Source organism: Hylobates moloch, unplaced genomic scaffold (genome assembly GCF_009828535.3).
Source record: "Hylobates moloch isolate HMO894 unplaced genomic scaffold, HMol_V3 SCAFFOLD_14, whole genome shotgun sequence".
Taxonomy (NCBI): Eukaryota; Metazoa; Chordata; class Mammalia; order Primates; family Hylobatidae; genus Hylobates; species Hylobates moloch.
Window position 1 is genome coordinate 80,144,122 of NW_026652289.1, and position 11,832 is coordinate 80,155,953.

Here is an 11,832-nt window from a genome sequence, read left to right on the forward strand (position 1 = left end):
AGTGTAAACTGAGCCACTTTCCCTGGAGGATAATTTGAAAATTTCTATTCAAGACCCTAAACATTATTACCCTCCAGAAATTCTACTTCTATGAATTCAGTCCAGAAATGCTTGCACGCGTCCATTAACATGTATATATAAGAAAATTCACCTCTGCGGTGGCAATAATTAATATACATCCAGCTATTAAAAATGATGATGCCAGGATATATTTACTGCCACAGAAATATGCCCCCAATATAGTAAGTGACAAAAGACTATCTAGTATGATTCCACTTTTTAAAATGTTTACATGCATAAAAAAGTATAAAAAGCAACAAACTAGAATGTTTTGGCTGGCAAATTAAAGACTTTTCTTAATATTTGTCATCCAAATTATTACAGAAAGAATGTGATTTCCTTTGTAATCAGGGAGAAGTGATATTTTCATTTATTTATATTTAAATCTCTTTTCTTTTTCTTATTTTTTCTCCCGTATGTGTCCCATGTAGGCTAGAATCCCTGCCTCTTGAGGGAAACCAGCCCATTTTTCAGAAGTGCACTACATAAAGCTGCCCCATCTTCCTTTTATTTTAAGAGATCTGGAGACACTTTTATTTCAAATTGTTTTATTGTTCTCAGAATATATATTTTTTAATATATGAAATTGAGGAAAAGACAAAGGAAAGGCTGACTCCCCACCCTCCTGGGGCTACTCTTCCAATTTTCGCTGCTATTGTTATGTATCAGTATTCACTGGGTAATAAATAGATGGGCAGCCCCTTAGATCCTTTTATCTCTTTCTCATAATCCTACTTCATTCCTTCATTCACTTATTTTTAAAAGGGTCATGTGTACAAATATATAGTTCAGAAAAATTTTAAATGTAACTACCTATAAAAGTATGTGGCAAAATCCCATTCACAGTCTTATTCTCCTTCCACAGCCAAACACTTTTAATTGGTTTCTTATATATCATTTCAGAATTTATCTTTGCAAATACACATGTATATTCTTATTCTACTCTTCTTTCTCAACACAAAAAATAGCATACCACACATACGATGCCATTCCTTCCTCCTTTTAAAAAATACATATAATATATCCGAGTTCTTCTACAAGAGTACAGAGGTCTTTCTCATTCTTCTTTGCAACTGCACAGTATGCATAATTTGGATGTACCACAGTTTACTTAACCAGTTCCCTGGAGTGCGGGGAGTTAAGGGCAGTACTTCCGCCTTACTTCCGCCTCGCTAGTCGATCGGCCATGATCTCTTCCCTCTGGTTGGATCCCACAGCTTATGACAGAAACGGGCGCCCAGTGATGACAACATCAAGCCGCCAGCGGCGGCGGTGGCGGCCGGGAGACTGGGAGGGCTTCCGGGGCTGCCTGTCTGAGTGCAGAGCTGCTGTCATGGCGGCCGCTCTGTGGGGCTTCTTTCCCATCCTGCTGCTGCTGCTATCAGGGAATGTCCAAAGCTCGGAGGTTCCCGGGGCTGCTGCTGAGGGATCGGGAGGGAGTGGGGTCGGCATAGGAGATCGCTTCAAGATTGAGGGGCGTGCAGTTGTTCCAGGGGTGAAGCCTCAGGACTGGATTTCGGCGGCCCGAGTGCTCGTAGACGGAGAAGAGCACGTCGGTTTCCTTAAGTGAGCATCCTGAGGGCAGCGGGAAAAAGGCTGGGGTGGAGGCCGGACAGGGACCCCACCAGGAGAGTTAAGTGTCAGGACGGGACAACGTCGCTGTCTCAGACTGAAGGGTAGGGTGCCGCTAACGGTCTATGCCGGGAGACCTTGGGAGGCAGTCGGATGCTTTCCCTTTCCTGGTCCTGTACCTCTGGAATGAGCATGGCAGGCGCTCACTCCCTGCCATGGTCAGAGCATGGAGTCAATTATTTTCAACCTTATTTTGGCCCCATGTGGGGACGATCATTCCTGGGCCCTGGGGACAGGTGGACCCTTATTAGTCTCTTGTTGGATTCTTTTATATCTCATCTGGTTTCCCTAGAACCTAGTCGTTTTTTGCATTCACTTCAGTCTTTTGGTAGCTTGTTACTATGTAGAAAGATGCGACACAAGTGGGAATTCTCAAAACCCAAAGGGCTTCTAGTGACGACATAGACTGGGAGGCTAAGGTTACTGCTTCTAAAATTAATAGGCCCTGAAATCCCTAATCAAAGCACTTTTTTTTTTGGCTTGGAGGTGGGATTGTTCTTCTTTTTTACACTTGAATTCATCGAGGGATTTGCTATATCACACTTGTCATTTATGTGAGACTAGGATTTCTCTACATTGCTTTCTTGCTTCTGTCCTTTCGTGCTGTTAGTGGAAGTGGGTTTTCTGTCTATATTAAAAGACAGGATGAATTTGTTAGCACTAGTTTTGCAGCAGCCTGCTTTTGAAATGTCTAGGCACACGTATGTTGTTTTAAATCTTTCCACCCTTACTTGGAAGGTGAAACTGTAAACTGAAAGAAAATAATTAGGAAGTGTTTCCTTTGGTGGGTTCGTACACCAGCAAATGGTATCTGAACATCAGACAACTTAAATGTGGACATTTAAATCCAAATCTGATTTACATATTTGTTCAGATCATCTAAGTGCCCTTGAGTGGTAATTCCAACCTCAGATTAATAAATAGTGACAAATTTACAACCAGTATTTTACTGCCATCTGTCATTAAGAATCTGGCATTAGGGCATTCTTTAGAGTTTACCCTAATTAATGATGTTTTAATATAAAGTTCTCACTAAGCTTTAGGAATGAGCCTTAATTGACCATTTGGCCACTCTTCTGTATACAGTTCTTTTAAAAAGCATTTAATTTCTGTTTAAAAATAGTATATTAGAAACAAAGTAGGAAAACAACCCTTAATGTTTCATTGTATCTTTTTTTTTTTTTTTTTTTGAGACAAGTTCTTGTTCTGTTACTCAGCCTGGAGTGCAGTGGCGAGATCATAGTTCATGTCAGCTTTGAACTTCTGTACTCAAGTGATCCTCCTGTCTCAGCCTCCTGAGTAGATAGGACTACAGGCGGACGCCACCATGTCCAGCTAATTTTTTTATTTTTTGTAGAGACAGGGTCTCGCTATGTTGCCCAGTGTGGTCTCAAACTCCTGGCCTCAAGTGATATTTCTGCCTCAGCCTGTCACATTTTTGGGATTATAGGCGTGAGCCATGGCGCCTGCCATTTTTCCACCTTCTTTTGGAATCATATGACTTAGGTTTTTACTAGTAAAATACAACATGTAGTAGTTTATATCCTGCCTTTTTCACTTAATATTTTTGAACAGCTTTTGATACCATTTCATGTTCTTTCATTTGTATGTAGAAAGGTTGATGGAGAATTTCCAGGTGCGGTGGCTCATACTTGTAATCTTAGCACTTTGGGAGGCTGAGGTGGAAGGATCGCTTGAGCCCAGGAGTTTCAGACCAGCTGGGGCAACATAGCGGGACCCCATCTCTACAAAAAAAAAATAATTAGCCAGGAGTGGTGGTGTGCACCTGTAGTCCAAGCTACTCAGGAGGCTGAGGTGGGAGGATCGCTTGAGCCGAGGCGGTCGAGGCTGTAGTGAGCTGTGATCATGCCATTGCATTCCAGCCTGGGCTACAGAGCAAAACCCTGTCTCTCAGGAAAAAAAGAAAGGTTGATGGAGAATTAATATGAGGAGTTTATGGTGATAATCTTATTGGGAAAGGGGTAGGTAATTTGTATTGTAGCTGTTTTGCATGACTAGCACACAGTTTTGACTTACATTTGTGCTTATTGGAGGTGGCTTAGGACTTGGTTAATGGAGATAAAGGGAATTGGGCCTGAAGACTCCTCATGCCATTTCTTGCTATCGTCACATTGTATATAAGCCATAATTTATTTAACCAGTCCTCTGTTTTTGGACAGGTGGTTTTCAGGTGCGTTTGTTTGTTTACATAGTAATATTCTATACTTTTTTGCACTTTTTATTATAGAAATTTTCAAGCATGCATAAATAGAATGGCATTCTACTGTTTTGTTTCGTGTCTTTTGTGTACCTCATTAATTTTTTTCTGAAATATTTTTAAATGGTTCTAAGCATAATAGGATTTTACTTGTAAAAGCATTATTATGTATCTCCAAAAAATAAGGACTTAAACAAAAACCACATTACCATTATTGATTCAACAAAATAATCATGCCTTAATATCATCTAACAGTCCCATTTTTATGTTTCCTCAGTTATCTCAAAAATGTTTTTATATAATTGTTCTTTCAAATCAGGATCCAATAAGGCCTACATTTTGTAGAGTACGTTTTTAAGGACAAATTTTAAATTTTGTATTGCAAACTTTATGTTATTTTTCTTAAGTAAAATATTTACCTTAGGATGATAAATATATTTTCTTTTTCTTTTTTTGAGACAGAATCTTGCTCTTTTGCCCAGGCTGGAGTGCAGTGGCACTATCTCGGCTCACTGCAAGCTCCGCCTCCCGGGTTCACGCCGTTTTCCTGCCTCAGCCTCCCGAGTAGCTGGGACTACAGGCGCCCGCCACCGCGCCCGGCTAATTTTTTGTATTTTTTTAGTAGAGACGAGGTTTCACCGTGTTAGCCAGGATGGTCTCGATCTCCTTGACCTCGTGATCCGCCTGCCTTGGCCTCCCAAAGTGCTGAATTACAGGCATGAGCCACCGCGCCCGGCCAATATATTTGCTTTTTCTTTAATTATTTCTGATATTATTTGTGTTCCCCTGTCATCAGTTTGTTTTTTTCTGGATCTGAAAAAATGTTTTGAAATTGGTTCAGTCAGGGCTGGGTATGGTGGCTCACACCTGTAATCCTAGCACTTTGGGAGGCCGAGGCAGGCAGATCACCAGAGGTCAGGAGTTGGAGACCAGCCTGGCCAACATGGAAAAACCCCGTCTCTACTAAAAATACAAACAAAAATCAGCCAGGCGTACTGGCGGTAGTCGGTAATCCCAGCTACTAGGGAGGCTGAGGCAGGAGAATCACTTAAACCCAGGAGGCAGAGGTTGCAGTGAGCAGAGATCACCCCGCTGCACTCCATCCTGGGTGACAGAGCAAGACTCTGTCTCAAAAAAAAAAAAAAAAAAGAAAGAAAGAAATTGGTTCAGTCAGGGTCCCATTAAGAAGTAGAAGATGCATTCAAATTAGAGTAATTCAAGGATAATTTAATGAAGGGATCAAACAGTGTAGTCATGGTGTTGGGAAACAGCCAGATTGTGCGGTACCCTGGAGCTTACAACCTCAAGGTTATTATCACCACCTCTAATCCTGAAGGAAGAGGAGAGTAGAGGTTACTGGAACCTTGAAGGGAAGAAAAGCCTGCATTGAAAGACACAAACCAGTCCCTTGACACAGCCAGTCAGAAGTGGCCTGTCAGTGAGAGAGGGGCGGGGGAATACACTAAGCTCATTTTCTTTCCTTCTTCTAGTCTGCAAAGAGGAGAAAGGTAGAGAGTGGATCTAGAGGGCAAGGGGAACATATCCAGCCCAGGCATAAGTTAACTTGTTTCCATTTCAATTCTGGCTTAGTTTAGTGTGTGCTTTGGAGTAACACTTTTTCATCTTAACTTTTTTTTTTTTTGAGACAGTCTCGCTCTGTCACTCAGGCTGGAGTGCAATGGCACAATCTTGGCTCATTGCAACTTCCGCCTCCCAGGTTCAAGTGATTCTCCTGTCCCAGCCTCCCGAGTAGCTGGGATACAGGCACGTGCCACCACACCCGGCTAATTTTTGTATTTTTAGTAGAGACGGTTTTACGGTCTTAGTCAGGATGGTCTTGTCATCTTGCTTTTTAGTAACTGTTGTGGATATCATCAGTATCAGTTATTCCTTTAACTATGAAAGAGCCTATGAGGATTTAAGAAGCATTATTTTAATATATTATTACGATACTGGGAATTCTCTGATACAGTTGGTCGTTTTAGAACCATTTGTTTTCTTGAAACATAAACTTTTTTTCCCCCTCAGAATAGTAGTTTCTCATTTTTCAAACAAATTAATTTTGATCTGTGAAATGAAATTATTAGCTCTTGATAGGATGGTTTTCTAAGTCTAGGAAGTTTAGAAGAAATCAGTAAGGAAAAGATGGATGTTTTTAACCACATAAACATTTTAAACTTCTAGTAACCAAAGTAAATGGGAATTATTTATAGCAAATAGAACAAATGGTACTTAAATACCTTTTATTATTTGTTAAAAAGAACAGAAAACCGGCCGGGCGCAGGGGCTCACGCCTGTAATCCCAGCACTTTGGGAGGCCGAGGCGGGCGGATCACGAGGCCAAGAGATGGAGACCATCCTGGCTAACATGGTGAAACCCCGTCTCTACTAAAACAAAAAATTAGCCAGGCGTGGTGGGGGGCGCCTGTAGTCCCAGCTACTCCGGAGGCTGAGGAAGGAGAATGGCGTGAACCCGGGAGGCGGAGCTTGCAGTGAGCCGAGATCAGGCCACTGCACTCCAGCCTGGGCAACGGAAACAAACAAACAAAACTAGAAAACCAAAAATTGCAGATTAAAACTAGAATAAAATGCCTTTTTTTTTTTTTTTTGGAGACGGAGTTTTTGCTCTGGTTGCCCAGGCTGGACGGCTCACTGCAACCTCTGCCTCCCGGGTTAAAGCAATTCTCCTATCTCAGTCTCCTAAGTAGCTGGGATTACAGGCATGCGCCACCTCGCCTGGCTAATTTTGTATTTTTGGTAGAGACGGGGTTTCTCCATGTTGGTCAGGCTAGTCTCTAACTCCCAGCCTCAGGTGATCCGTCCGCCTCGGCCTCCCAAAGTGCTGGGATTACAGGTGGGAGCCACCATGCGTGGCCTGCCATTTTTAATAGTAAGAAATTGTTGGGGGTGACTGGCAAAATTGGAATCCTAATATTGTAATAATAATGTATGTTCAATGAAGACATGGCTTTAGAATGGGAATTGTGTTTCTGTCACCTGTCATCTCTACCCATAGAAGGAAAATAATTACTATATCAGGCTTCTCTGCTACTCTGGAGTGTTCTTGGGTATTTTCAGAACCTATTCAGTGTAATTATAGAAACTGAAGTCCGGGCACAGTGGCTCATGCCTGTAATCTCAGCACTTTGGGAGACTGAGGCGGGTGGATCACCTGAGGTCAGGAGTTCGAGACCAGCCTGGCCAACATGGTGAAATCCCGTCTCTACTAAAAATACAAAAATTAGCCGGGCATGATGGGGCATGCCTGTAATCCCAGCTACTCCGGAGGCTGAGGCAGGAGAATCGCTCGAACCCAGGAGGCGAAAGTTGCAGTGAGCTGAGATCCTGCCATTGCACTCCACTCTGAGCGTCGCAGCCAGATGACTCCGTCTCAAAAGAAAAAAGAAACGAAACTGAAGCATAGGACAACTTTCGCCAAAGTTTTGTTTGTTTGTTTGCCAGTTGCTTTTAATGCCATTTTTCGGGAGAGTTGATTTGGGAATTAGCAAATAAGAAAAGACTAAGCTGTTGATCAGGAGTAGCTAAACATGATTTTCATTTTTCCAGGACAGATGGGAGTTTTGTGGTTCATGATATACCTTCTGGATCTTATGTAGTGGAAGTTGTATCTCCAGCTTACAGATTTGATCCCGTTCGAGTGGATATCACTTCGAAAGGAAAAATGAGGTGAGGGCACTTGATTTAATTTTTGCCGTAAGCTAGGTTACTGAATACCTTAGTATGTATTCCTTTTAGAATTAATAGTTTAGATGGAAAATTCTTTTTATTTAAACTACAGCTATTCCTTAAAACACTTAAAATATCCTCATGTTTATTTAATCTGAACATTGAAAAAATTGTAAAGTTGAGCTTCTTGCTCTGGCTTAAAATTTATTTTAAAGCTCCTAATATGATTACGTAAAGAAAAGGTAAGATTACTTACTATAGGAGCTAAAGCGCTGTGAAAGTTATAATTGAAATATGATTAATAAGTTGGAAATAATTTAACTTTTCTAAATTAGAAATACTATTCATCACCTGTTTTTCACTGGGATATTTTGATAATACCTCTTATTACCTATTTGATACTTCATTGATCTAGAAATTTCTGTGGTCCTTTCTTTATGGAATCTTTTATGTTCAATGGAAATGTAGTATTTCTAGGGAAAACAATTGAGGTGAAAAGAACTATAGTTTAATTTAGACTGTGAGTGTTGAATAGCAAAACTTATTTGAAGTTGAAACATTCATGTAGATATCCATAGTCTTCAGAGTCAGCTTCCCATTATAATAGAACACATTTATTTATTTATTTTGTTGTCTCATGGCAATAGCATCCTCTGTGGTCAAATCTGACCAGGAAATATATGAAGCAACTTTTAAGTGGTAATGTCTCTTCTTTAAGCTATGAAATATGACTCTATGTTGCAGTAATAAAGCACAGGTCATGCAAAGGCAAAAACAATTTCTGGAGGTGGAGGACTAATAAATAATTTTACTACTGATCTTTTTGGTGTCTGCCCAGCATATTTAGACTGACTTGTAGAGACTCAAAATTGAGCTGACACATGTTCAGTTAGTACCATAGTATTTACATTTGAGTTAGTGTTTACTCCTAAAATTTGTTTCTTCTTTCTTTGCTTTCTTTGACATTGCAAGTTTTAAAAATGTAATATGTAAATATGCCATAATTCAAATAGAATGAGTCACAGATGGAGTTGTCCCATCCTTTATCTTAGCTGCATGTTAGTCCATTGATGGATTTGCCATCATTTATATAACCGGCTCCTATTGATAGACATATAGTGATTTCTTTCTCTTAGCATGTATACTAAACAGAGACAGTTATCAAGAGAATATTCTTTTTTTTTTTTTTTTTTTTTTGAGACAAAATCTTGCTCTGTTGCCCAAGCTAGAGTACAGTGGCGCAATCTTGGTTCATTGCAACCTCTGCCTCCCAGGTTCAAGGGATTCTCGTATCTCAGCCTCCCAAGTAGTTGGGATTACAGCTGCACGCCACCATGCCTGTCTGATTTATTTATTTATTTATTTTTGAGATGGAGTCTCGCTCTGTCACCCAGGCTGGAATGCAGTGGCGTGATTTCGGCTCACTGCAACCTCCACCTCCTGGGTTCAAGCAATTCTTCTGCCTCAGCCTCCTGAGTAGCTGGGACTACAGGCACCTACCACCACGCCCGGCTAATTTTTGTATTTTTAGTAGAGATGAGATTTCACCATATTGGCCAGGCTGGTCTCGAACTCCTGACCTCGTGATCTGCCCACCTCCCAAAGTCCTGGGATTACAGGCGTGAGCCACTGCACCTGGCCTGATTTTTTTATTTTTAGTAGAGACAGAGTTTCGCCATGTTGGCCAGGCTGGTCTCAAACTCCTGACCTCAAGTGATCTGCCCACTTTGGCCTCCCAAAGTGCTGGGATTACAGATGTGAGCCACTGCGCCTGTCCAAGAGAATATTCTTGATATTATCAGGAAAGTAATACTCTAATGCCACTAATAAATATATTCTTAAAAACAAATTACTTTTCCACCCTACTTTTAGAGAGACAAAGTCTTGCTATGTTGCCTAGGCTGGAGTGTAGTGGTTTTTCTCAGGTGCAATCATAGCCCACTGCAGCCTCAAATTGACCTTTAGCAATCTTCCCACCTCAGCCTCCTGAGTAGCTGGGATTACAGGCATACACTGTGTCCAGCTTCTTCCTTATTTTTGAAGTTAAGTTATTGTCTTAGAATATTTTTTTGTCCAAATTCTGATGACATTTCTTGCTTTTGGCTATTTAGCGTAAGGGCAAAGCTTCACTTAGAAGGTAGCACCTTGCATATCTGTTTATACATTTTTTTTGATGGAATAGATTGTTTCAAAGTAGATGAATTTTTTAAAGTATTGACTTTCTCGTGTCTTTTTGGAAACATGAGGATTTAAAAAAATGTATATATAGGCCAGGTGTGGTGGCTCATGCCTGTAATCCCAGCACTGTGGGAGGCTGAGGCAGCTATATCACTTGAACCCAGGACTTTGAGACTAGCCTGGGCAGCATACTGAAGACCCTGTCTCTACCAAAAAAAAAAAGGTTAAAAACTTAGCTGGACATGGTGGCACATGCTTGTGATCCCGGCTACTTAGTAGGCTGAGGCAGGAGAATCACTTAAGCCCGGGAAGTTGAGGCTGCAGCAGTGAGCCATGACTGTACCACTGCACTCCAGCCTGGGCAACAAAGCGAGATCCTGTCTCAAAAAAAAAAAAAATATATATATATATATATATATATATATATGTACATATATGTGTGTGTGTGTGTATGTATACATATATGTGTATATATAAAGTTCTTTTATATTAAATCTGTGCCTTAAAGGGCTTATTCATGACTTTTTGTATATTTTAGAATTGTAAGCTTGGAAATGGTGGGGTATGTGGATCACAGTATATGTTATATATACTGCTTTAAACATTTTATTTATATTGAAAACACAATATTGGAGGGAATGAGAGCTGTTACACAAAAGGGAATACTTGTATTTTTTTTTAATCCATTTTACTCTGGTTAAATTCTGAATAAAGTAGTTTCAGCAAATAGGAATATTGTTTTAAATATAGACGGTCCCCAGCTTACAATGGTTCAACTTATAATTTTTTTTTTTTTTTTTTAATTTGGGACAGACTCTTGCTCTGTCACCAGGCTGGAGTGCAGTGGTGTGATCTCGGCTCACCGCAACCTCCGTCTCCTGGGTTCAAGTGATTCTCTTGCCTCAGCCTCCTGAGTAGCTGGGACTACAGGCGTGTGCCACCATGCCCAACTAATTTTGTATTTTTAATAGAGGCAGGGTCTCACCATGTTGGCCAGGATGGTTTCGATCTCTTGACATCATGATCCGCCTGCCTTGGCCTCCCAAAGTGCTAGGATTACAGGTGTGAGCCACCGTGCCCGGCCCTCAACTTAGAATTTTTTGACTTTACCATGGTGCAAAAGAAATACACAGTAGAAACCATACTTTAAGTACCCATAACCACCATTCTTTTTTTTATGCTTAGTACAGAATTTAGTAAGTTACATGAATTAAATAAGTTTCTTATTATAAAATGGGCTTTGTGTTAGGTGATTTTGCCACCTGTCGGCTAATGTAAGTATTCTGAGCACTTTTAAGGTAGGCTAAGCTAGGCTGTGTTGTTCTGTGGGTTAGCTGTATTAAATGCATTTTTGACTTACAGTATTTTTCAACCTATAATGGGCTTATCAGAATGTAAATCGACGAGCAACTGTATAAAGTTTTCGTTGCCTTTTTACCTTGGATAAAGAGTACTTCCTGCTTTAGCACTTACGAACTGGTTGTAGCAGTGGGATTCATGTTCTCAGATACATTCCTGATGATTGGATGTCTGAAGCATAGGTTAAATTAAAAAAAAGAAAAAATTATTTAAAAATTATTTTAATAATTAGGGATGGGGGACGGGCGCGGTGGCTCACATCTGTAATCCCAGCACTTTGGGAGGCCGAGGCGGGCAGTTCACGAAGTCAGGAGTTTGAGACCAGCCTGACCAACATGATGAAACCCCATCTCTACTAAAAATACAAAAATCAGCTGGGCGTGGTGGCGTGCGCCTGTAATTCCAGCTACTCAGGAGGCTGAGGCAGGAGAATCACTTGAACCCGGGAGGCGGAGGTTGCAGTGAGCTGAGATTGCGCCACTACACTCCGGCCTGGGCTACAGAGCGATATTTCGTCTCAAAAAAATAAAAATAAAAAATAATTGGCCAGGCGCGGTGGCTCACACTTGTAATCCCAGCACTTTGGGAGGCCGAGGCGGGCGAATCACGAGGTCAGGAGATCGAGACCACGGTGAAACTCCGTCTCTACGAAAAAATGCAAAAATTAGCCAGGCGTGGTGGCGGGCGCCTGTAGTCCC

The 11,832-nt window shown here is 41.0% G+C and overlaps 1 protein-coding gene across 1 annotated transcript in view; it reads left to right on the forward strand.

Moving 5' to 3' along the window:
- Positions 1 to 1,332: 1,332 nt before the first annotated feature.
- The window catches only part of EMC7 (ER membrane protein complex subunit 7), an 18,882-nt gene continuing 8,382 nt past the window's right edge, over positions 1,333 to 11,832 (forward strand). Inside the window, exons 1-2 of the mRNA XM_032176236.2 lie at positions 1,333 to 1,626; positions 7,478 to 7,597. Of these exons, the coding sequence (XP_032032127.2) occupies positions 1,394 to 1,626; positions 7,478 to 7,597 (353 nt within the window). The 5' untranslated portion in view covers positions 1,333 to 1,393. The remainder of the gene's footprint in view (positions 1,627 to 7,477; positions 7,598 to 11,832) is intronic.